Source organism: Gopherus evgoodei, chromosome 16, assembly GCF_007399415.2.
Source record: "Gopherus evgoodei ecotype Sinaloan lineage chromosome 16, rGopEvg1_v1.p, whole genome shotgun sequence".
Classification (NCBI taxonomy): Eukaryota; Metazoa; Chordata; order Testudines; family Testudinidae; genus Gopherus; species Gopherus evgoodei.
In genome coordinates, this window is record NC_044337.1 from 7,789,494 (window position 1) to 7,816,214 (window position 26,721).

Consider the following 26,721-nt stretch of genomic DNA (forward strand, 5'->3'; position numbering starts at 1 on the left):
AGTACACTTTTTTTCAACAGGTTTCAAACCAGACTCTGAGCTTACATGTTCAATTGATGATGCACACACAAATGGGCATGCACCTTATATCTACACACAAACCCACAGCTGCAGTCACAGCTTGGATGGCTGGACACCTGTTGTGTTAGCAAATAGGTACCTATTGGGTTTCTTGGAATGCATCTACTCCATATCATCCATATTTGAATCAGGATACTCAGATGCTGTGTCAGCCAGTCACTAGATTTAAGATGATTACCAAACCTCCTCACTCGTCTCATGTGACTTTTGAGAATGAAAGCTATATTAACCTACGGGCCCAGATTCAAATACTCTTGCTCTTCAGTAACACCTTACTCCACGAGTAGCCCTACTATCAAAGGTATCGGAGGTATCTGGCCCTAAATTAGCAACAGGCAGCTATGAAATAAACTAGCTATGGGGAAAGTTTCTTCCTAATCAGGGACAGCTCTAGACATTTTTCTGCCTCAAACATGGCAGGCAGGCTGCCTTCAGTGGCTTGCCTGCGGAGGGTCCACTGGTCCCGCAGCTTTGGCGGACCACGCCTGCGGGAGGTCCGCCAAAGCCGCAGGACCAGCAGACCCTCCACAGGCAAGCCACCAAAGGCAGCCTGCCTGCCGCCCTTGTGGCACCAGCAGAGTGCCTCCCGTGGCTTGCCGCCCCAAGCACACGCTTGGCGTGCTGGGGCCTGGAGCCACCCCTGTTCCTAATACTTGCTAGTTAGAGGTTGGTTTATGCTCTAGACCAGAGGTTCTCAAACTAGGGGTCGGGACCCCTCAGGAGGTCGCTGGCTGTCAGCCTCCACCCCATACCCCACTTTACATCCAACATTTATAATGGTGTTAAATATATAAAAATGTGTTTTTAATTTATAAGAGAGGGGGTCGCACTCAGAGGCTTGCTGTGTGAAAGAGGTCACCAGTACAAACGTTTGAGAACCACTGCTCTAGACCAGGGGATTTATATCTCTTCCTTACACTCCAGAGGCATTAGCAATGCTATCATCAACTATTGCAGAGGGAAGCACATTTGTACAAAGTGTTGGCAGGAAAGCAAATTCGGAAAAGATTTTCAACTCTTGTGATTTAAAACGTATTCATTTTTCTATTTTAAACTTGCTATGTACATGTGCACACAGATGATCTCTCACATGTGCACACAAGCGTTCGGACAGTGATTTCTTTTGTAAAAAAAAATATTGTTTCAGTTTCATGGAGGGAACTCAAATTTGTGGTCTAAACTACCTTAAAGCATCCCATTAAATGGGTGTTATGCAATGACACCTTGGTAAATATGCCATTGCTGGAAATGGCCTTCCATACACTCTTTTTGGGCAGATCATTTCAGTGATTCTGTGCTCAGTCTCCTTTAAATACAGATTTCTCTTTCTGACTTAGGCGCTGAAGTATCTGGATTATATATTTACGGGTGTCTTTACATTCGAGATGGTGATAAAGGTAAGAATATCACCATGGGTATTTCTTCAGCTTTTCAGATTCACTGTGGTATATTCTCAGCTGTCCAGAGCAAGAGATATGAACAGGGCTGGTAGAAAATGAGATATTTCTCATGTGTGTAGAAAAATATTGATGATAAGAAGTTCTATCCATTATGAACAGGACTTGGAAACAGCTGGCACACACCCATACATCATACCAGCTACTGTCTTGTTCTCCAGAATCTCAGCTTTTGCCTTAAAAAAAAAAGTTTCTTGCTGTTATGGTTGTGAAGAAAATCTCAAACACGTGAATGGAGTGTGATGCAGAAATGTCAGCGTGAGTCTGCAGATACTCGGAACCCTAGTTCTCAGAAGTGCGAACAGCCCCATTCATCTCAATCAGTTGTAAATTCTGAGGCTCAGTGACGATTATTCAAAGGTCAACATTAACTATTTCATCCCACACAAAAGAACAGAGAGGGAGGGGATCACAGATCTGCACGGTGTAATGTGAGAAATCTCTCATTTGGTTGCTGCAAACATTTGGGGGGATATTGCCACTGATGGAGTTCCAAACACAGTTTGTTCTTCCTTGGGCCGCTTTCTCTAACTATTACAGTCAGGTAGTTTGGTTCCCAAGTAACTTCCAGCAGAGATGCCTCTGTGGATGTTATTTAATTTAATTTTGTGTAGTTGGCAAAATGCATAAGACCAGTGCACTACAGTATTATGCATTAAACAGTGAGAAAGTAAACAGTACAGGTGAATGTATATTTAAGAGAAAAGCAAATTACAAAAAAGGATCCAAATTGCCCTATTCTCAGCATAATCTCTAATGTGTGTTCATTGTACCAAACTACCACACAGTGTGGCATAGGAAAAGGCCAGGAAGTGGAAAATTAAGGGGATTGACAATCATGGAGTGCACTGGCAAAAATACGTGTAAGGAAGCTTACAGAGCATCTGCTTGTGTAACCCACACACCTCCTGGTGTTGTGTACTGTCCCATCTAGTGACATCAAGACCACTTAGAGAGAGATTAATGAGCCTGCTGTACAGGATTAGCTAAGGGCCATTTGGCTTTTGGCTTATGCACTAAACTCCAGAGGTCCACGGTTTGATCCTGGTGACCGGGGTCTGTCGGCATTACGCTTGCACTACTCCTGACTCTAGTCAACATTATATGCTTCTGAAATACTAACTCCTCTTGCTAAATTACAAAAACAAACCTCCCTTTCCCCTACTGAAAACTTGTCCAAAAAAAAAAAAAGCATTGCTACTGTGTAACTTTTGGTATAAAACTACTCAAAATAGTTATGTCCCAGACAGACTGCGAAGATCTACAAAAGGACCTCACAAAACTGGGTGACTGAGCAACAAAATGGAAGATGAAAGTCAGTGTTGATAAATGCAAAGTAATGCACACTGGAAAACAGAATCCCAACTATGCATATAAAGTGATGGAACTCCTTACCTGAGGAGGTTATGAAGGCTGGGACTATAACAATATTTAAAAGGGAACTGGATAAATTCATGGTGGCTAAGTCCATAAATGGCTATTAGCCAGGAAGGGTAAAAAATGGTGTCCCTAGCCTCTGTTCATCAGAGGATGGAGATGGATGGCAGGAGAGAGATCACTTGATCATTGCCTGTTAGCTTCACTCCCTCTGGGGCACCTGGCATTGGCCACTGTCGGTAGACAGATACTGGGCGAGATGGACCTTTGGTCTGACCCGGTACAGCCGTTCTTATGTTCTTATTAGAGCTGGGTCCAGGCCACAGTGTGCCAAGCGTGTGCTTGGGGCGGCATGCCGCAGGGGGCACTCTGCATGTTGCCAGGAGGGTGCAGGTGGCTCCGGTGGAGCCGTGGGACCTCCGGACCCCCGCAGGGAAGCCTGCAGTAGGTCCACCAAAGCCACGGGACCGGCAAGCAGCAGAGCGCCCCCCGCGGCGTGCCGCCGTGCTTGGGGCGGCGAAATTGCTAGAGCCGGCCCTGGTTCTTATGGGGTCTAAATTAGCTGTTACCACTCAAGAAAGAAATCTTGGAGTCATTGTGGATCGTTCTCTGAAAACATCCACTCAGTGTGCAGCGGCCGTCAAAAAAGCAAGCAGAATGTTGGGAATCATTAAGAAAGAGATAGATAATAAGACAGAAAATATCATATTGCCTCTATATAAATCCATGGTACACCCACACCTTGAATACTGCATGAAGATGTGGTTGCCCTTTCTCAAAAAAGATGTATTAGAATTGGAAAAGGTTCAGAAAAGGGCAACAAAAATGATTCAGGGCATGGAATGGCTGCTATATGAGGAGAGATTAATGAGACTGAGACTTTTCAGCTTGGAAAAGAGACAACTAAGGTGGGATATGATAGAGGTCTATAAAATCATGGCTGGTGTGGAGAAAGTAAATAAGGAAGTATTATTTACTCCTCGTAACACAAGAACTAGGGGTCACCAAGTGAAATTAGTAGGAACAGGTTTAAAACAAACAAAAGGAAGTATTTTTTCACACAATGCAACTCCTTGCCAGAGGATATTGTGAAAGCCAAGACTATAACAGGGTTCAAGAACTAGATAAATGCATGGAGGATAGGTACATCAATGGCTATTAGCCAGGATGGACAGGGATGGTATCCCTAGCCTCTGTTTGCCATAAGCTGGGAATGGGTGACAAGGAATGGGTCACTTGATGATTACCTGTTCTGTTCATTCCCTCTGGAGCACCTGGCATTGGCTACTATCGGAAGACAGGATACTGGGCTTAGATGGACCTTTGGTCTGACCCAGTATGGTCGATCTTATGTTCTTTATTTTAGAAGGAGGTTTTGTGAAGGGACCGAAATCATTTGATTAAGGATATAGGGGTTCACCTCATTGCAGATAATACATATCCCTGCTACACATCTGTATTTGAAGTTGGTTCCTATGTTTTTACATGTGTCATGTTAATTTGTTTTCTCTGAAGATGATTGACCTGGGGCTGCTGCTTCATCCTGGCTCCTATTTCCGTGACCTGTGGAACATCTTGGATTTTATTGTGGTCAGTGGGGCCCTGGTGGCATTTGCCTTCTCGTAAGTAACTTTTCTTTAGAATCTGAATTTCCAGGAAAGGAGAGAGGAGGGTAGATGTGACACTGAACTAGAACCATTTAAAGCTCAATAGTTGTGGTTCCATTTCACAACATGTTCATGGCTTTCACAGCCCCAGTTTTTTCTTTTAAATTTTGGGTCAAAACAAACTTAAAACTTCACGTGAAATTTTCATTTTCTTTCACCCAAAACTTAGGGGGAAAACAACTTTCCATAATGTCAACCTCAATTAACAAGCTGTTCTAGATTTCATGGAAACTTCACCTAGGTGTGTTTTGATCCCAGCTGCCACTCATTCAAATCTGGACCCATGTTTGTAACCTATTGGCAAGCCTTTGCTGGCTCATTGCAAAAGTTTCTTGCAGCTCTAAATATTTTTAAGCTGCTCTGATTGAGAAAAAAAATGATCACAGGAGATCAAGCCATTTAAGAAAGTGCATTTTTTCATCAGATAATGTATATCTTTTCCCCAAAATCTGGAAAAACATTCTTTTTAGAATCACTGCAGCTTCTGCTTTGTGTGTTTTCTGTATTTCTCCCCCCTCATTCTTTTTCGTTAAAGATATTTACATGACAACAATTTCCAAGTTTCTACAGAGGTCCTCTTCTCCTGCTGCTTATTCAGTACTTCAAGTCATTATCCTCAGTTTCTGACATCAGTATAATTTCCCAAACCAACTACTGTGATTTTGCAGAACATTTTGATATCAAGTGAGGAATGAGCAACAGACACAGATGAATTGTTAAGAAACCAAGATCCTCTTTTCATTCATATGCCCTTACTAGTAAAGAACACAGGAGGAGAAATACAGACACTTCAGAACACAAGCTGAAAACAGTGGGAGTCTGGGAGAACATTTCCTGTGCTGTTGTAGTGTGTAGTTTACCGGTTGCATTATGAGGGGTTTCAGTATGCCTCTGAAGTTCCAAGTATTGACCTGGAGGCAAGTTTAAAATAGGGGTAGATGAAAGTGCACTAGGTAGGTTCTAGTTCATGGCAGCAGCAGGGTCCATATGGATACTTAATGCATGGCAGGCTAGTGCAGGGTTGATTTACACCCCAGATGGCTGCACACTGGGTGTGCATATAGACAAGCTCTAACAGTGTTTTACCTGCCAATCAAAAGAATGAATTTGCTCCTGGCAGTTGAGCAAGGGGAAGTGTGCAGGCCTACCCTATATGTTACAGAAATAGAACCATTTCTAAACAGAAGGCCAGATTTATTTGTGTTCTTTGGTTGATTTGCATAACTCTAACAACGCAGAACCACCATAAACTCATCTTAAAGTTAAGATAGGTCTGTGGTTGCTTTGCATCACTGGAGCTACATAAAGTTGCCAGAGCATCCTGGTGCATCTGGCCAGAATTTTTTCTTCTTCTGTAGTTTCAGAATTCCTTCTGGGTTGTGTCCATGAAGTCTACATGTTTAGATCTTTTGTTCTAGTTCAGTGGCAAATGCTCTAAAAAACAAACCCAAATCTAAGTTGATTTGACCTCAGTTACTGAGACTGTGAAAACAATAAGATGTGACAGCCATGTTTTCCCTCTTCCCCCAGGGAGAGAGCATTGGACATAGGCTAATGGAAACTTGTATTAAATCACAGAAATAGATCCTTTACTCCTCTAGATTTATTTTCAATAACATGATGGTGACAAGGACTTTCCCAGAAATGGTTAGATTACAGCATATGGTCAAACTGTATCATTCGCCACCATTAAATGAAGGTAACAATGTTGACTAGTGTTTGGAGAAGGGGACTGTGAACTGGGAGGTCTGTGCTCTGTTCCTGACTTGGCTGCTAATGAGCTTTGTGATCTTATGGGCAAGTTGCTTGAGGCCCAGATTTTCAAAAATGACTTCTAGTTTTGGTTGCCCACTGCTTTGGATACCCAGTTTTAGGTACCGAGGGTTTGGTGTTCGGAAGGGCTGAGAACTCCTAACTCCAGTTGAGGTCAATCAGGCCCTCCATACTTCTAGTAATTAGGCCCTGGTTGTGTAAAGTGGATATAGTAATACATGTCAAGCTTTTATTTAGTGAGGCTTAGGTAATTAAAGCTTGAAAAAAAAATTAGAGAGCCTCAGATGAAAGGTGGTATAGAAGTGTTAAATATTGTTAAACATAAATGTAATTTTCTGGAAAATAATGTCTCTCTCTGTGATCTGTTGTAAATTCCTGATCTCCCTCTCTAGTAAGAATTCACACTTCCAGGAGAGGTTGGGAGGAGAGGAATCTAGGGAGCTTGTCCAGTCAGAGAAACTCTTGTGTGTCCTGAAGACCAATAATATCATTGGTCTTTAAACTATCTACTCCTTGGTGAACATGGTTCTCTTAAGGTAATGTAGAACATCAGCAGATTTATAGAGCCTTTTATGTTGCTGGACAAATTGTTTGTGATGAAAGGTTTCTAGTTTCTGCTCCTCATGAGAGTGTATTGTACTCAGCATTTCTTTAGTTTGCTCTGGCATTGCTATCTAATGGTATAATATCAGCCTCTGCACTTTATTTGCACATCTTTGAGCTGTACTTCATGACAGCGTGTCTTGAACGACATGTGTGTTACATACTCTTTTGAGTAAATGTTGAGAATAGGTTCATGGAAAGATTATAAAGGGAAGGGGGCAGGATGCTTACACTTGCACCTTTTTTGGGAGGCATGGGGAAACTGGTTTGGATAAAACAAGAACCATCCCAAACCTTAGCCCAGAGTTGAACTGAATCCAACATTTTTTGCGGTCTGGAAGAGTTTGAAGAATTTTCTATTTTTGCTGCTGCTGTTCTTGCTGTAGTTTCTATACTTCCATATTCCAGCTGGGATTTTAAATGCTGAAATTCCATGAGAGAGACAATATTTTCAGGATTTCTGGACTCATTGGATGCAGGAAGTACCAGCAATCTTGTGAGAGCCTGTTCTCCAGAGTTTCCTAGTCCAATCTTGCTAACGTAAGGGTTTTGGACAGTTCAGATGAAGTTTGGATAAACATTCAGGCTCCTGGGTACTTATCCTAACCAAAGGCCCTCTAACTGAACGTTGTGGATTTTTGTTTATCACTAGAAAAGAACTTGATTTGGTAAATGAGATGGGTGATTTTGTTGTGCCTCTGTAGGGATTTTTTTTGCTACCAAATGCTAGAGCACAAATGTAGATAGAGCGTACAATAGTCTTGTAAACATTCTTCATTGCAGCCTTTACTGATTCCAGTCTGCAACATGACAGCTCAATGACTACCTCTCAGCCAAACCCATTTAATTCACCAAATTCATTTTCTTGTTCTACTATTTGATAGTGGTGATCTGTATTCAGTTTTGCCAAATGGACATGTCAAGCGGACAGCAAGTCAAACCAGCCCATTCAGAAACATGGTCTGCTGGAATATTGCAACAGCATCAGCTTGTTAATGTAGATAATAATATGAGTCACTGCTGCACCAGTCCACCTTCTTCTGCTCATAGTTCTTCAGATTGTAACTCAATTTATTCTTTTCAGGGTGGGCCCCAAAGAGATGCCTGTAAGCAATGAATAATAACAAAAATTATATATCTTCATTTGGCCAGCCCCAGGCATGAATTCTACTTGCTCAATCAAATGATGCTTATGAATGAGGGGGCGGGGGAAACTAGAGATACACTCCGTGGGCATCAACAACAAAAAATTACCCCAGATGTGTAGAATTTTGCACAACTTGTTTAAAGTGAATGAATTTACCATAATTTGCTAAACAATAAAAAAATTATTTCCTCCCAAAGTGACAATAAGTTGAAAGTAGGGCAATACTGTCCGTTTGTCAGTAGGATTACTCCAACACCAGCCAGGGTGTGTGTGCCTATGTCACGTATCAAATCTATTGCTTATTTCCTTGGTTATTTTATAAGCATTGAGTTTAGGGTGGGTGGTGGGGCAGGAGCACGTATCTCTTTGTGCAGTGGGTATACTGTATAGACCTCTGTTTCTGTTTGTCATTGACTCTGTGCTCTTTCTTTGTCTTCCTGTTGCTGGAATCTCTCTCTAGGAGTTTCATGGGGTAATGCATTATTGCTCTCTTGCTGCATTGTTATGCCTGTGAACTGTGTGTATTCTCGGCAGAGTATACACACTCACCTGTGGAAATGATCCATGTTACGCCCATTGTGTTGACTCCTTTGTCCCTTCATTACCCATTGTTCAATGACATCCCCTTCCTCTTAACAGCTCTCATTTGTCCCTGATTACTGTAGCCAGAAGAATAAACCCAGGTTGCAGTTCCTATGTTTAGCAAAAGTCACAGATTGAAATAAGCAAAATTATATGTATCCAGCTACAGTGTGAAAGATTTGGGGAAGTGACTTATTGGGACTAGCCTTGATGTATGATATAAGTCTGCATGAAAAATAATAAACAACTTGGCATCAGAGTAGCAGGGTTTAGTTTCACGTAGGGGGTTGCATGTGCAAACTCCATTAGTGGTAACGGAAGTTTTATGCATAACTTTCTGCATTCGTAAGAATCGAACCCTGCGTGAATTCTGGTTCTGTGCAACTGACAATAGAGAAAGCTGTCTGACACGAAAGCTACGTGATGTGGGGTTTTGAGGGCACTACAAAAGAAAGATGTTGCAAGAGTGACCTTTAACCTCTTTGTCAGGGGATCTCACTCAGTTATGTCTGTGGGACACAGGAGCTGCCTTTTCAGGACCATGGAGAGCTCCTCCTGCCAGAAGATAGACTGCCATCTCCTTTTCTGGCTTTCTAAAGTAGGAGAAGGGGGCAGAGATTCTCCTCAGTCTCTCTGCAGAGGAAGATGAAGAGACGGAATGAATGGGACAGGAGTTCTGTGATACAATCCAGGAAGTAGGATGCTCTCTTCTTTCTTCCCTTTTAGAAGCTGGATCAATTAGGTATTGGAAGTAAATAGAATCACACTCAGGCAGAACTGTGACCTCATTTGCTCTTAAGTGGAGGAGTTCACGTTCTGCCTTGGGGATTTCAGGCAATCACAGGAGACAGTGGCTCTACCTCTCCATGAATATTTGATGATAAGCCTTGAAGAGCCCTGTGTACATGAAATCAGAGCTGCTGGCAGGAGCAACAGAAACAAGAAGCTTCCATTTGAAAGATCTATCAGTTTTTTAACAGATCATTTATTTATTTTAAAAAAGTACTTATGAGGTTCCTTTTGTTATTTTTAATAGTTTAAATGTATGGGCAACTCTCTACTACAGGACAACCACAGCTGGCCTGATGCAACCAGTTTTGGCCTGACACAAATCCACAGGCCATTTTATTTTTTCTTTTTATTTTTTTCCATGATTTTTTCGATTTTTGGGTTTCTATTTTCTGTCCATTTTCTATCATACTCTGCTGTTCAACCAAGTTCATAGTGCAGTGAAGATCAACTCCCCCTTTTCTTTCTCTCACACCCACAATGTGTTTGTGGGAATATTAGACAGTGAAATGCATCCTGGTGCATATCCATTAACTGAATTGTAGTACGTCTGAGCATCCCAGTTTGTTTTCTAGCCTCGTACTAGGGCATTTTGCCAATCAAATTTGGAAAAGCCCTCTGTTTAAAAACAAACACTCTTGTCCTTGTACAGATAACTAGTTAGTGGAGCTGTCAAAAGGGAGTATGTCTCATCAAGATGTCACTTGCATTAATCCATCACATATAGTCCTGGACCTTTTAAAATTCCACCTCTCCTGTAGGGAGAGCCTTATTTTTTTCCTCAGGAAATCAGGGTGGGTTTTTCAAAAGCACCTCCATGACTTTCAATGGAGCTCATGCCCTTAATTCACGCAGGTGCTTTTGAAAACCCCACTCTCATTGTTATTGACTGAGGTCCTCCTAACACACAGAAAGAGTTTTAAATCTTGAAATCCTTTATTAGGAATTCAGCATGCCTCCCGTTCTCATCATTGATTGGTTTTGAAGTATATCCCTGCATCAAGAAGACTGGTGGCTATGCTGGGTGGGAGGTGTCACCATAACTGTTTATTAAGCCCCATATCTGTTAACCTTCTACCCCTCCCCAGGAATGCAGTCACTTAATATTTGGTTATAAATTGGTTATAGATGAAGCCTACTGGATTTCCAGTCTGCAGTAATGTCTTTCCCACCTGAGGTTTGTGATCATAGTTCTACAGACATAGCCTCCCTCTCCCAGATCATTTGTCCAACAGCTTCCCTCTGCACAAAGAACAGTTTCAGATTTTAAACATTGCCTCTTATTCATTGTAATAAATGTTGCCCGTTCCAAAACGGCTCCTGAGCACGGCTGTGTAACTACAGGAGTCACGACCTCAGCCGTCAATGGATTTCTAGTTTGCCGGAGTTCATGTTTTGTGCTGTTTTAGATACAGTGCACCCCATGAGAAGCCCTCCCTGATTGCCTGTATTTCATTCTTTCCCAGCTACATCAGGACGTGTAGAAACAGATCCATCTGTTTCCTGTGCTTCGTAGTGTGGGTGGGCTGCCAAAAGCCAGTTCTTGTTTCTGTATACTGAGAGCACTAGATTTTTGTTTGCAGAGATGAGCATTGTATAGCTCACACCCACAGGTACCTACTATCTCTTCTCTTTTCACAAGACATTTGAATCTCATTTTGTTTACTGTTCGCACATCCTGTTTCAAAAAACAAAATTGGGCTGTGAAATTAGTTGTTTTTCTTTTTGATTCTTTCTTATGTCTAAGTGCTCCATCTTTCAAATAGAAAAGAAGGATGAGCAGTTAAGTATTTTTTTGTGCTTGTCCCCCGGAAGATGGAAACTCAGTGGAAGGATGTGAACAGTTCCCTTCTGGTTATGCTGGCAGAGATGGCCATCATGCAGTGGGTGTAACATCATCTTTGCTTGCTAGCATCTGGTGATGTAAAAATGCATAAAGAGATCCAAAAATACTGTTTAAAACCTTTGGGCCTGAGTCTCATTTACACTAAAGTCACTGCCCTGACAGTGTAAAGGGGCCTAAAGGGAGAGTAAATTACTGTCATGCTCACTTCAAGGCCAGAGCAGTATGAAGTGGTCTTAGTGTAAATGGGAGTCACACCCGTTATTCTAGATAATTGATCATTCTTAATGTGACATTAACCCTTATTCAAAATTCAAAACACATTTAGGCCCTTACAGTGTTGATGATCTTAACTTTTGCGTTCAATGCTTAATGCATCACTAATAATATTGTATTATATTCTAATCCCTCCAAGAGACCCGTGCAGTAGGCCAGCTAGAACAATAGCTGCCTATTTACCACTTCTTCCTGCAGTCCCCACAGAGCAAGGTTAGGAAAGCATTAGCCCATTGAAGATGAGCTTTCCTGTTTTTTTCTGAACGCCAGACCTCTGTATTGAAGATGAAAGAGGCTACAGCTTACTTCATTTCCTGCAAATGGATTGTGAACCTCGGACACCTGGCAGTTTTCCAGTGCAGACCTCAGCTGAGTGGAGATTGGCTGCACCTTGCTAATGTTGATCTGCTCCACAGTCTCTCTGCTTCCTTCAGAAATGAGGGCATTGTTGTCCCTGTAACTGCAGAAATGATTCTCTCGTGGCTGCAATCTGAGTTGTATGTCGAATCCCTGCCTCCTCTCACATTGCATGTCAGTGTCCTCAGACATCCTGCAAGAAGAAAAATAAAAACCTTCTCCTGCTCCCATTGAACTAAAGGAATTGTGCCATTGACTTGAGCAGAAGTGGGATCAGGGCTTAGCACTGCATGGGTTGAATCAGCCTACCATTCCATTGGCCTCCTATATTTATATATATATTTTTTGCATCTGCCAATTTTCCCACTGGCCGTGCCATTTATTACAACACAGGCAACCATTCTCTGTCAGCATAGACAACAACAGGAGCTGATTGACCACATACACAATGCTAAAACTTTGTTACTGCCCTCTGGAAAAAATGCGTACAACTCAGTCAGACACAGTATAAAAACTGTCAAGTTTTTCTGCTATCTTTGAGATGCCTATGGGAACATTTCTTAGAATCTCTTAAACCAAACGGTTGGCTTGTCGTCTTAGCTTTTCACTCTCCTTCATGCGGCTTCCCTGACCAGCATAGACAGGGATTCCTTTCCCTTGACACTCATGTAACAGCCTGCCTAGAGGGGATAGTCAATAGCATGGTGCAGGCTAGCATGTTTTTTCAGCAACTATGCTGCTTAGAGAAACCATGCTAGCAATGACCCTGCTTTAGCACAGCTGTGGCTAAAACTTTTACCAGCTGCATGATAGAGACAGTGCCTATTAGTCATCAAACGTCTCCTAATCAGGCGAGACAAGTTGGATGAAGTAGTATTGTTTTTTCATTGCACCATCTTCTGTGGATGGAAGAGACAAGCTTTCGAGCTTCACCAAGATCACCTTCAGGTCACGACTCCATCAAAGACCTTCACATTCCTCAAAGAGCAGTTGTTAACGTATTAAATCACAATTAATTCTCCTGATTAATACAGCTCCATAGAAAAGCTTTGTACTGCTGCTGGGTTTTTTGCAAATTAAGAACAAAAATATTTATGGTGATCTACTTGAAAACCATATATGTTGATTGATTCAACGCCTGAGTGTTTTGGCAAGAGATTGGTCTATAGAGGGACTTTCGAAAGCCTCTTCTGCCATCTGTATGCAGAGGAGTAAACGCTTCTTCCCTCATCTGCATTGGAGTTAAACCCATAAATCCCCTTGTGACTCAATTGCAGAAGAGGTTCCCCAACCCCTTAGACCATGAGAGATCATGAGGATCTACAATGGCTTTCTCAATTTATAGCTGGAACAGTCTCCCTTAAGACTAATAGTGGAAGTGGGCAATCCCTTCCATTCATAGCTTGGATTTCCAATCCACATGAGTCTAATCTCCTCACACTAATTTTATGCTAATGTCATTCCATTGAATTCAATGGACCTACGTCTGGTTTACAGCAATGTGAATTAGAGCAGGATCATGCTCCAGATGTGTCTGATTAAAGTGGTTCTAAAATAGCAGTGGAAAAACTCACATGTTCTGTCCTCTCCCTGTCTGTGTTCCTATCCCCTCACCCTCCATCCCTCCCAATCCAGTCATGGAACTCAACACCAGAGACTAACCTGTAAAGATGATATGATGATATAGGCAAGAGCCTCTCAGCTTTCATTCTGACTGTTCCTGATGTCTCCCTTGCTTATCCATGCACTGTAAATGAACAGAAGTGATTGATGTGACATTTCCCAGGGTACAATCTGGAATGCTGAACAGCTGTTTTCCCCTCAATTCTCCAATCGGGGATGCCTTTTACACAGCTTCACTGTGAGAGCAACCACTCCTGGTCTGCCCACACCCAGCCTCCAGCATATAAATCACCCCCAGCTATACTGTATGAGAGGTGGAGCCAGCCAGCCATGAATTATATTACAGAGTGACACCAGTACATTCTCAGTCCCAGACTTGTGTGTCTTGTACTGCCCAGCACTCTCCTGGACAATACAGGCTCATAGAACGTCTGTCATTTCATTCATAGAAAATGATGTGCACAAATCTTATCCCCACTGAAGTTCCCAAACACGTCAAGTCAAAGACACTGGTTTAGAGAAAACAATAAAATCAGTTTAACTACTACAAAAAGAAAGATTTTAAGTGATTACAAGTAAGGAGGCATAAAAGTCAGAATTAGTTACAAAGAAACAAAAGGTAAAACACAAACTAACACCTAACTTAAAAGCTAAGAGACTTCAAAGCAAAAGTCTCTCTCACCACATGCTGTAGCAGTCTTACTAGCGGAATCTTCCAGTCAGAATCTCTCCCCAGTCCCATGATGCTTCCCTTGTCTTTTCAAGTATTGTTGATGCTGTGCATAGAGATGAAGGGAGAGAGGTAATCTGAGGTGTTTGCTCCCCTTTCTTATGGCATTTCTCTTCTATGGGCATGTTTACACCAATTCGGTGGGTAGTGATCGATCTATCGGGGAACGATGTATCGCATCTTGTCTTGACACGATACATCTGATCCCCAAACATGCTCCCCGTCAACTCCGGAACTCCACCAGGGCGAGAGGCAAAAGCGTAGTTGATGGGATAGCGGCAGCATTCGATCCCGTGCTGTGAGGATGCAAAGTAAGTCAATCTAAGTTGATCTAAGATATGTCAACTTCAGCTACTCTATGCTCGTAGCTGAAGTTGTGTATCTTAGATCGATCTCCCCCACCGCCCCCCCCCAGTGTAGACCAGGCCTTTGAGAATCATCTCCAACTGCGGTTCAGGTGACAGCATGTCTGTGGGATGAGAAATTCCATCTCTTTCTTTGCCAACATGTAAATGTCTCACTCTCGCCATTTTCCCTGCCAAAGAATGGCTGCTTAACCAGGGAATGGTCTATTTGATTTTGTTGACCCTGGCTGAGGCATTAGTTTGCCTTTTGTCTCTGATGAACTGGTTTGTGTCTGTTTTTCTAAACTTGGAACAGGTCTTATACAATAGAATTTCATAGCTTCACATACATTGTTGCCACACACATTTTACCAAGACAATAATGTTCAGCAGATTATGAGTTTTCAAATGATACCTTACAAGGGACACTTTGTACCAGACTTATCATAGTCTTTTAGAAAGGGTGAACACAAGGATACAGACTGTCACACTAGGTAGAGAAAAAGACTACAAATGGGACATGGGTATGTTCACCTCTAAGATACTGGTGCAAATCCACTCTGTTCAGTAGTGAGCAAAAGTTGTTACCCTCTCATTTCTGCTCAGCTGGTCATATGAAATGACTTGTTGGTTTCTCTTTACTAATGGAACCAAGTCACAAAACTCACCATCATCACTCTCAGAAGGGTTGGTGGCTTGAGTGAGCCATAAAGTTTGAGCTGTCCACTTACCCCGTAAATATGGTTTCTCCAGAAAAGTGTTAAGTCCTTACTGGTGAGGCTGTGTGGGAGAAGTCTGAACTTTCCACTGCCCTTGCTGTACAGTTCTGAGTCTCTTGGCTTAATTGTGTTTTTCTTGACATGCTTTCCCAATGGGGAAGGGAAGCTGAATGTGGGGGGAGCAGAGAGGAGCCAGGGACCCTGCTCAAAGCAGTGTTCATTCACACCTTTTGTTATTTCAGTGCAAGTTTATGTCTCAATCAGCCCTTAAACCCATGCCTGTAGTCAAGTTCAGCACCATCAACAGTCTTCCATCTCATTCTCACGCCATACTAAATGAAGGTGAACTGCATTGTTGTACTAGCAGATTGACAAAAGGTCTAGCTGCATCTCTTCAGAAAAAGCCCTACTCTTTTATTTTGGGGGTGGCTTGGGGAAGGAACTCTATCTCCCCATCAACCCCCCACCCCCTTTCTCCTTAATGGTAGCTAAATGAACAGTATTGTTTGCCTAAATAATTAACCTTCCGCATATGGTTTTCGTAAAAGAGAAGTGACCTCCAATCTCTTCATGCATGGCCTGAAAAATTACACTGTTATTGTTTCAGGCATGTAATATGTCTGCATATTACATGGCTCAGCATGGTCTTGGCAGCATGTCCTCTAAAAGAGACCTGAGAGCGATAGTATGGCTGTACAGAATGCAGAAATGGAAAGCTTATTCTGCCCAGGTAGGACGTGCTGTCCATCTACTCACTGAAAGATCCAATCCCTTCTATTCACTGCCTGTTTTACTAAGGAAAACATTATCTCCAAACCGTTAAGAGAACTGCCCTGACAAATTGGATGGGAAGTGTGTCATCGAACCTTCTGGCTTTGTGGGAAGAGGCGGTGATGTGGGTAACACAGGTCACAAATGTTTTGGGTGGGGCAGATGTGACTTTTTCCCCCTTCTCCTACCAGTAGCTGCAGCTATGCTCATGTGTTCTGGCTTCTCTCCTCTGCTGCTCTCCTACTAGTGAGAGGAAGGGGAGGAATCTGAACCTCGTGACTCGGTGTGAATAGCTGGGAAGTGATGCCGGGATGGAGAGCACCAGCAGTTAAACTTTCTCAGGGCCAAGTTCTGCCCTCAGCTTCCCTTCTGTACATTGCTTTACGCTTCGCAAGCAGATGCTCATCTGTAACTCCTTGTGTGAGCATCAAAGGGGGAAGATTTGGCTCCAAATCTGAAAAATCTGGGTATTTGCAGGGCTTTATTTGAGCCCCTCTAGAACCAAACTCCTTCCTTTTGTTGTTCTTTCATTCCCCTTTCAGAGGAAGCAAAGGCAAAGACATCAACACAATCAAGTCACTGCGAGTCCTGCGAGTCCTAAGACCACTGAAGACTATCAAGCGTCTGCCCAAGTTAAAGGTTGGCGAATAACAGGAAACAGTTCTTCTTTTTTGGGGACTTGCAGGCTGGGCTGTGGGCAAAATTTCTTGTGTAAACTCAGTGGGTAATGTATAGACCTATTATTTTACTGTAATTGTTTTTAATTTTTGCCAGTTTTACTTAGATAAAAAAGACACCCTTCCCCCCATTTAATAGTTTTGCACATTTTTATCAAATGTTAAAAGGTCTTTTGGTTTCACAGCAAATGCCACGTTCAGTTTTTGGACTGTTGCATAACTAATAGCCCTTATAAAGGTTGGGGATGGGGAAACCCACCCAAAACGCAACCTACACACTTAACACCGTTTTTTGAAATTTTGTGGTGTGCAAAAAGTAATTCCTGGAGCATTCACTTTCACTGCTCAACTTGTACGCAATGAACATTGCACATTTCACCCAGCTCCTGTGGAAATCATCCACTGAGTCAGGAGGAATTTTAATCTGTTCATCTCTTCATTTAGGAGTGTGTAATGCAGGGTTAGCATCAGTAGCCTTACATCTCTGGAATCCTGAGTCACAAGTTGAATGAATTTGGTGGCCTGAACTTAGTTATTCACTACTTTTCAAGAATGGATTTAAAACTGTTCAAGAATATCCTGCTCCTGGAATTGTGGAGTGGGAGGATTTACAGGATTAAAGAGATGTGCATTGTAGGCACTCAATGCAGGAAATAATGGCTGTACAGTGTTTTTGTGCGCTTACCGGTATGGAACTTTTCCATTAGAGATGGGCCAAAAACATAAAGAGCTTCTGCTTTTGTGAAACCACATCAGCCCAATTTTTTTAGCTTGTCTCTGGGTCCTGTTTGATCCAAATCCCCCTGGTTCAGGTTCAGATAATTTCAATTTTAGCCAATTTAATTTTCACACATGCTAAATTCACCTGAAAACTCTGTAGAACACCAAGACTAGTTGATTGGAAATTTAAATGTGTTGCTCTGTGGCCCTTGAAATCAGCAGTGTTACTTTTCGTCTTCTCTGGAATGCAAAGAAACACTGACTTTTTATTAAACAAATTCTTTCTTTTCAAACTTCTATTGGCCAGAGCGGGTTGAATACTGCTAAAAAGTGTCAGTAAATATTTATATGAATCAGAAACTGAATTCATATTGCTTGTCTTCACACCTATTTTGCATTTGCTCCTTGGAAACTAGTTACTGGTCACGGAAACTGAGTGTTTTGTGAGGATTATTAGAGAATATTTGCAGAAAGTGAATTTGGAATTTCTGGATTGTGCTTGCACCAGAAACATGATTCTAAGAGTTACATTCAGAAAAACAATACCATATGCCTTGTGTGTCCAAACAGAACTAATCAATCCCGCTCAGAATTCCTTACATTGAATTATCACCACAAACTGCTCATGAACGTGGTGTAAGCCACCAGCTATTTGCAGAAATTATTTGGCAGCTAATACCATATAACAAATACTTTCGAAAAGTGTTTGCAGACAGTTCACAAGCTACATTTGCCAACTAAATTATTTAATAGTTAACACTGGTTGAATTATGTGCTACAAATTATTTATTCAAAGCATTTTCTATTTTATCATGAAATAATTTTCCTTATCAGTCAAGCAGTTCAAATAATATTTAATGAGTAATTTATTTAAGAAGGTTTATTCCCTATCAGTCATTGAATAGATTAGTCACATATACATTTTTCACCTACTAATTCAGCTATACAAATATTTTCTCAGGACTAATATTTACATAGACAACCAGTTATTTTATTTGCCGTTTTTACTGGCAATATCACAGAATTCAGTCACATGGTTTAAACTCTTGCAACCAGGAAAAAGAATGGAACTGCAGGAAATGGTTATTAGTAGAACTAGGAATTTGAAACATCTGGTGTGCAAGTTAAAGGTATCGGATCCAAAATTTCATGTGTTCCTGTTTAGATGCCGAGATCTCTCTCTCTCTCTCTGTCTCCTCACCTCTTCCCCTGCTTGTCACCCCACCATTATAGGCTGTCTTTGACTGCGTGGTGAATTCCCTGAAGAACGTCCTCAATATTCTAATTGTTTACATGCTCTTCATGTTCATTTTCGCTGTCATTGCTGTGCAACTCTTCAAAGGCAAATTCTTCTACTGCACGGATGAGTCCAAGGAGCTAGAAAAGGACTGCAGGTACTTGGCAGGATGGCAGGGGATGCTGGAAGCCAGCAGTGGATTACTTGCAGGTGGAGAACCCTGGGGCCTTTCCTGAGTTCCCTTGGCGGTGATAACTCTTCTAACTGTGTGTGACTTAATCTCATCATTCTGAGCTCAATTAATTCTAGCGTGGCTCCATTGAATAAGAATGCTGCTTTAACAGAGTTATACCAGACATTAATTTTACCCTTTTTGTTTTTAATAGTTTAAATGTCTAAGACCCCGATCCTGCAAAGTCAAATACTTTAATTTTAAGTCTGAGTAGTTACAGTGACTTGATTCAAACTAATCATGTGCTTAAAGTAGAGCACAAACTTAGGTGTTTGAAGGATCAAGGTCTGTGTGGCTAATTTAGCTAGCTGCCTTTCTGATTTTTAAAATGGATTTTTTTTTTCTTGAAGCTTTTATTTGAACATTGTAGTTAATAAGTAAGAAGTGAAAAGGAAGTTAAAGGGCCATTGTTGGCACTAATATGATAGAAGACTCGTGTTTTCAGCCTGATTTGTCCTTTCCCATTTAACAGTGTTTTTTATGTTGTCCACATTGGCCCCTCCTTGCTTGCTTCTTTCTTTGATGATTGCTATCATCTGGAAATGCCTTCAGTAATGTCAGTGACAGCGCTTGGAACAGTGATATGTAGGTTACTCTCTGTATATTTCCTCTTCTGGCTGCCAGCTTTACAGCAGCAGAGCAAATATATTAGTTGGTCACACATCAGCAGTATTTCTGGGGTTTATATTTTCAGTTTCTCATTGGCTGAAGAGTGGATTTGTTCTCAAACAGATATTTAGAACCCAGAGGACATTCTCCACTAGATTGTAACAGTTTGTGATGGATCAGATTATTCCAAGCCTAAAGTAATTGACAGTGTCCTCTTAATTGTAAGTATTGTCTTAGGGCTTGTCTACACTGCACTTAAGTCGACATATGTTACATTGCTCAGGGGTGTGGAACCCTTCTCCCCTGGGAGACGTAACTTACATGGACTTAAAGCGGTGTCTACAACACGCTATGTGGGTGGGAGAGTGTTCTCCTGTCAACATCGCTTCTGCCTCTCGTTGAGGTGGAGTAATGACATTGATGGAAGAATGCTCTCCCATTGTCATAACACATCTTCATCAGAAGCACTAAATCGACACCCCTGCATTAGTGCAGCAGCAGCTGATTTACCATGGTAGTGAGGAGAAGCCCTTCGTAATTCTCACCTGTGACTGACTGGCCTAGGGATATGGTCCTCCTCTCCCATGCCCAAGGTTGTGGATTCAAGTCTCTGCTGCAGCTTCTGCAGAGATTAAAATTTTCTGGCTCTTTTCATTTTTATTTAGATTATAAAATCCTGGGGCAGGAACCATCTTTTTGTTCCGTGTTTGTACAGCGCCTAGCACAATGGGGTCTCGATCCAAGACTGGGGCTCCCACATGCTACTGCAATACAAGTAATAACGATAATTATCCGTAATAAATTGCTGCTGAGCCTTGTCACCTCACTTGTTTCAAGCCTCTGCTCTTCTTTTTAGGGGTCAGTATCTGGATTATGAGAAGAGTGAGGTGGAGGCACAGCCCAGGCAGTGGAAAAAGTATGAGTTTCACTATGACAATGTGCTCTGGGCTCTGTTAACGCTGTTCACTGTCTCCACAGGAGAAGGGTGGCCAACGTAAGTAACATGGAGTTTGTCGGATCCATTTACCTCATTGAGATGTAATGCTAACTCTTTGTAGCTGTCAGGGACGGATAAACAGTCGATGATTTGTGCAAAGTGGATGGGGAATTCGTTATCAGCCAGGCTTCTGGTTTTCCTCACGAAAATGTTTAACGAAGCAGAGGATTAGGCAGGACTTGAGTGTATTTTTCTGCACATTCCTATAAGGTTGTACAGTGGTGTTTCCTGGGCACTTTTTGATAAATAATTGTCTGCTCACTCCTAGCCTTCAGATCTGTACTGCTTTCTTTGGTGTGAAATAGATTAACAGGTTCACAAAAGCTGCTGACCTTAAGCTCGGAGGAGAAAGGAACATTGTGACCCGTGAAGAAAGCAGTCCAGGTTTTTTGGCTCAAAACTATCATTACTGCAACCTGGAAGTCTTTTTCATGTGGCAGGCAACCCCTGTCACCCATGCCCCACTGCCTAATAAAATAATGAATGAAAACCTCAGTGGCCAACATATTCTCAGGGCAGTGTGCATCGCAGATTATTCACAGTCCTTTCACTTCTGTTGTTTCATCCATATTGACACATAGAAGAGGAGAGGAAGGATTCTGACCCCAAAGTGTGCCTTCTCCTTGCAATCACAGAAAATTGATCATGGCAAATATGTTGATGGGACACTAACAAATGGTCCCCTATTCCAAAATGGAGGAAAAAGAAAGGATGCCCACTAGCCCGTAAGGAAAGTTCTTTCCCAGTTGCAAAGGTGGCAATGAGTTTAATCCCATGCATGAAGGAAGAATTTCCGCAGTGCAGCCTCTGATACCAAGTAAATCTAGAGCTCTCACTGGTACTTTGCCCTGTGTTGTCAGAGGTGTTGTCAGAAGGTACCGGTTTGGTGCTCTGCTCTCTCCTTGTTGGTATCACTCGGCTGCATGCGTGTGTTCCCTCTGTGTGCTGCCCTAGCTCTGCGCAGATAGCTGACACAGCAGACCTGAAGAGAACCCCCAATGACCACAGAGTCTAGTAAGGTACGAAGGCACATCGGCCAGGTTTATTGCCATGTGGACACAATTGCAGTTCCCTCTAGATTGTTACTCTACAGGGCATACTACGAGAAAGTGTCCCCGGTCAATGGACTCGGCTTAGTTAGTGGCGGGACTTTCCACTGCCCCCTAGGCCGGACAAAGACACCACCCCAGGGATACATTCTTATACACAGGTACAAACAAGTTACACATCACTCCTGACGTATTGAGGTGCAACCCCTCTAGGTAATTAGGTGCCACCTCTCACCTTGTACAGATTGGTTCGATCAAAACAACTCTATCCATCATTTTACCCTTTTGCCCCTGTCATTGGGATGGGTCAGTCTGTTCCTTGTTATCTGTGTGGAATGTGCAAGTATGTGAATGTTCTGATCTCTAGTGTTCAGTATCTTTTAGGTACGTATCTTCTTGCATCAGCCCTTTCCTTGCCAGCTTCTGTGAGCAGAGCCTGCCTCTTGCTCACAGCTTCACTTTGCTTTATGTTAGCAAAGTCTCGACCATTACTTTAGTTCAGGCCTTAGGCCTCATACCAGGCCTCTGACACCAAGGTTTACATCTTAGGGCCTCCTCTTACTACACCCTGCACTTAATTTAATTGCTTTTCTTCTCTCTCTGCATTTTATTACAGTGTATTGAAGCATTCGGTGGATGCTACATATGAGGAGCAGGGTCCCAGCCCTGGTTATCGAATGGAAATGTCCATCTTTTACGTTGTGTACTTTGTTGTCTTCCCCTTCTTCTTCGTGAATATATTTGTGGCATTAATCATCATCACCTTTCAGGAGCAAGGAGATAAAGTGATGTCGGAATGCAGTCTAGAGAAAAACGAGGTACCCAGGCTTTACAAATTCAGCAACCACTTGCACACTGGGAGTTGGCATTTTTTGGCTCAGACTGCCTAGCTACAAACAAAATCCCATGCTTACCACCACCACTAACGACTTTTCAGCAGTTATTAACAGAGGGAGGCCCTAAATTTTGTGTTATCAATGACCACATTGAGAGATGTGTTGAATATGAAATGTAAAGAATCAATTTGCCGCCCCAGTAATCCGTTGCATGGATGTATGGCCCATGGAGACCACACATCTCTGAATATGATGCTACAACTTGACCTGAGCAGCTAAACAAAATGACATATCTCTGCGGACCACACCTCCCTATTACAGATGAACATGGTGTTTAGTACTGGCACTCTGTGTATGCACAGGTGCTGACTTTTATTTTTCTCAGTGGGTGCTCCACCTGTTCCTCCCCAAGGCTCTGCTCCACTCTGTCCCTACCCCGAGGCCCCACCCTCACTCTGCCTCTTCCCGCCCCCTCCCCCAAAGCTGCCCACCTGCCCAGCACTTGCTGCTCTCTGCCGTCCCCCACGTGCCTCCCACCAGCCACCAAACCGCTGATTGTTCTGTGCCCAGCCACTATGTGATAAACATACTCAGTCCATCCTCCCCAAAATACCTCACCCATGCTCTCAAAGATAACCTGTTTCATATGAACACATTGGCTATTGGATGACCCCAGCCGATTTTGATTTTTCTCCCCATGTTCCTGTTTTGTAGAGGGCCTGCATAGACTTCGCCATAAGTGCCAGGCCACTGACCCGCTACATGCCTCAAAACAAGCAGTCTTTTCAGTACAAGATGTGGAAGTTTGTGGTGTCCCCTCCCTTTGAATATTTTATTATGGTCATGATTGCACTCAATACTATTGTGCTGATGATGAAGGTTAGTGAGCTGTTATTAGTTCTTCCTGACTTCACGTGGGCTAGGAAATGTGGCATTTGCTATAGGAGGGACGTGCTTGAGACACTAGAGTAAGATTAGCTTCTGATGTTGCCTAGTCACTAGTGTGACCGCAGTACTGTTGGTTGGGCAGTCCTTACTGAAGAAGACAGGATTGCCCGGACGTGGACAGAGCTCCCCAGCCCACGATTTAGATACAAAGGCAGAAAGCTCAGACTGCTTCTGCTTGCACTCCCCTATGCCTGTTGTAGAGGAATTGGGACTCAGTTCTCTAATAATGTGTTGTTCCCCACTGAATCTGTCACTCCTAATTAACGGTCAGATTTACTCTCGTTTACACTGGTTGAAATCCAGAACAACTCAAGTCAACACAGTTACTCAGATATGCACCAAATGGCGAATCCTTGGGTCTGGCTGGGCTTCACTCACTACAGCACCCAAAAGGGAGAGGCAGAGGTTTCTGTATTGCATGTATGATCTCCCCCAATCCCTAGCGTAAGCTGGAGCTGCCTCAGATGAGCCCAGCGGCTGTTGCGTTGCTGGAGATCATTTGGGTACAGCAGCATTCGGGGCACACTCTAACCTTCTGAGCACTCCTCCAATGTACCTGCTACTTGTGAGGAGGTCCTACACCAGCAGAAGATTCTCCAGTGCTAGGGGAATGTTCAGCTGCCCAGTTCAGATAGTGTCATGACCCTGTTGTTCCTTTGGAATGGCACAAAGGATCCATAGCATAGACTGGGATCTGGCCTTAAGTGAAAGCAGGAACTGGCCCTAAATCAATCAAGAGTCTTACAGACATTGTTTCATCAGCGTAAAAAGCCTTCTCATAACAGCCTCTCTTCCCTCTTGGTTTAGTTCTATGGTGCTCCAGAAGCATACGAAGAAATGTTGAAATGCCTGAATATTGTATTTACATCTATGTTTTCAATGGAATGCGTTCTGAAGATCATTGCCTTTGGTGTACTGGTATGTTCCTTTCTCATTTACCTTCTGCTGCTTTCCCTTCTCATCAAACATTCATGCTGTGAGATGACATAGAGATTAAAAAACAACCCCAAATTTAATTTAGGGATTTTATTTTCCTATCTTGTGTTTTTATTTTGCAGAATTACTTCCGAGATGCCTGGAACGTCTTTGATTTTGTAACAGTTTTGGGAAGTATTACTGATATTTTAGTAACAGAGATTGCGGTAAGTACAGTTTGCTAAATTCATTTTGTTAACCCACAAAACTGTGCCCTGTCAAGGCGTTACATCTCCTTCCCACCAACCTATTTCCTGGAGTTGCCTCCCGGGCTCCTAATGAGATGCTGCACTTTGGGGGCCTGTTCACATTAGCTCTGTTTTTTCCCCCAGGCCGAACACACTCTCTGGCTAAAGACTCCATTTTACAAGGAGTTCTGAGGAGAACGGCAGTGGTAGTAGATGTGCTAGGAAATGCTGTCTCTTTCTCGTTTAATGAAAGGATCCCGTCCTTGAGCCTTTTTTATCCCTTCATGGAAAAGTCCTATAAAATTTAATGGAGAAGAAACCCAAAGAGGGTTATTACAATTGCTTCTGTTTAGTAGTGTCCCACACTGTACTAGGAGCGTCTCAGAGGAAATAAGGAAGTGTTATTTACTCCTCATAATACAAGAACTAGGGGTCACCCAATGAAATTAATGGGCAGCAGGTTTAGAACAAACAAAAAGACGTATTTCTTCACACAACGCACAGTCAACCTGTGGGACTCTTTGCCAGAGGATGTTGTGAAGGCCAAGACTATAACAGGGTTCAAAAAAGAACTAGATAAGTTCCTGGAGGCAGGGCCGGCTCCAGGGTTTTTGCCGTCCCAAGCAGCAAAAAAAAAAAAAGAAAGCCACGATCGCAATCTGCAGCCCTACCACCGCCACTCTAATCTTCGATGGCAATTTGGCGGCTGGTCCTTCCCTCCGACAGGAAGTGAGGGACCCACCGCCGAAGAGCCAGATGTGCCGCCCCTCTCCGTTGGCCACCCCAAGCATCTGCTTGCTGGGCTGGTGCCTGGAGCCAGCCCTTCATGGAGGATAGGTGCATCAATGGCTATTAGCCAGGATGGGCAGGGATGGTGTCCCTAGCCTCTGTTTGCCAGAGGCTCGGAATGGGTGACAGGGGATGGATCACTTGATGATTACCTGTTCTGTTCATTCCCTCTGGGGCACCTGGCATTGGCCACTGTCGGCAGACAGGATACTGGGCTTAGATGGACCGTTAGTCTGACCCAGTATGGCCGCTCTTATGTAAAGATGCTGTTCTCTGTCCCTTCAAGCTTTCAGTCTATGTTTTGTATTGGTGTCATAAACAGATAGCTAAGGGTTAACGTCTCTTTCACCTGAAAAAAAGTAACCTGAAGCACCTGATTTGTTTATGACAATTGGACAAAAGAGTGAAAGTGACAAACCAGGAAGGAGCAGATGGGGTTCGGAAGGAGGAGGGTTAGAACAGCAGCATTGTCTGCAACCTCAGTTTAGCCATGTTGGGATCATTGTTCATTTTTAAAAATCTACATAAAAGGTTTCCATAGAAATTAATATTAAAAGAATATAGTAGAGAATGAGATAATTTCTGTAGAACTTACTAGCTGAGCTGTAAAATGTAAGAGACTTCCATCACTGCTAAGGAATTTTATAGGATTGTTTAAAAATTTCTTACTTTCTATTAAATTCTTTAGGATGTTTTCATAAGGGTGAAGGACATAAATTTACACCGTGTAGAGGTCAAGCATAGGGGTTTATTACACACAGCGCTGGTGAAGTGTCACCTTGCTTATTAGGCTCAGAGACACTGTTAATTAATTGATTACAATAGAAAATATAGATTTTCCATGGGCAGGGAAAAGTTCCACACCCCAGGATAGGTTTTGCAGTAAGACAAGATGGCACATTAGCCAGTGGTTAACAGGTTACATAATGTCTCTACCCAGTGTCTTAAGTTAGCAAGTTAACATTTAATTAATACTTTGATAAAATATTGTTAGTATAAAATATATATGTTGAATTCTGATTTGGGGTCCATAAGAATGGAGCAACTCCTTTGATTGTTCAACAGGTATATTCCTAGGGGTTAAAGCAAAGAAACAGTGAAAGTATATGGCAATAAAGATTGTTTTCTGTGTGTCTTAAGGCAAGACATTGGTCCCTGGGGAGGGAGGTGGAAGGCTGCCATATTTTATAGTGATGTGCCAACTTTTCATAAACTCAGGGTTGGATCTGTGGGAAGAACGTCTCCCTACAGAAGAGACTAACACAGTCGGAACAGGATTCTTTGTTCAATTTGCAACTCTGAATAAGACACAGTTATTTAGTTCT

At 42.6% G+C, this 26,721-nt stretch overlaps 1 protein-coding gene across 16 annotated transcripts in view; it reads left to right on the plus strand.

The window, feature by feature from the left end:
• The window catches only part of CACNA1B (calcium voltage-gated channel subunit alpha1 B), a 507,473-nt gene that overhangs the window by 391,194 nt on the left and 89,558 nt on the right, over positions 1–26,721 (plus strand). For 9 of the 16 annotated variants that reach the window (XM_030535592.1, XM_030535597.1, XM_030535598.1 and 6 more), the window contains 10 exons: positions 1,419–1,478; positions 4,431–4,537; positions 8,566–8,577; positions 16,682–16,778; positions 18,770–18,930; positions 20,471–20,608; positions 22,277–22,478; positions 23,211–23,375; positions 24,252–24,362; positions 24,503–24,586. In XM_030535592.1, coding sequence (XP_030391452.1) covers positions 1,419–1,478; positions 4,431–4,537; positions 8,566–8,577; positions 16,682–16,778; positions 18,770–18,930; positions 20,471–20,608; positions 22,277–22,478; positions 23,211–23,375; positions 24,252–24,362; positions 24,503–24,586 — 1,137 coding nt within the window. The remainder of the gene's footprint in view (positions 1–1,418; positions 1,479–4,430; positions 4,538–8,565; positions 8,578–16,681; positions 16,779–18,769; positions 18,931–20,470; positions 20,609–22,276; positions 22,479–23,210; positions 23,376–24,251; positions 24,363–24,502; positions 24,587–26,721) is intronic. The other 7 variants (XM_030535594.1, XM_030535596.1, XM_030535601.1 and 4 more) reach the window with 1 other exon arrangement.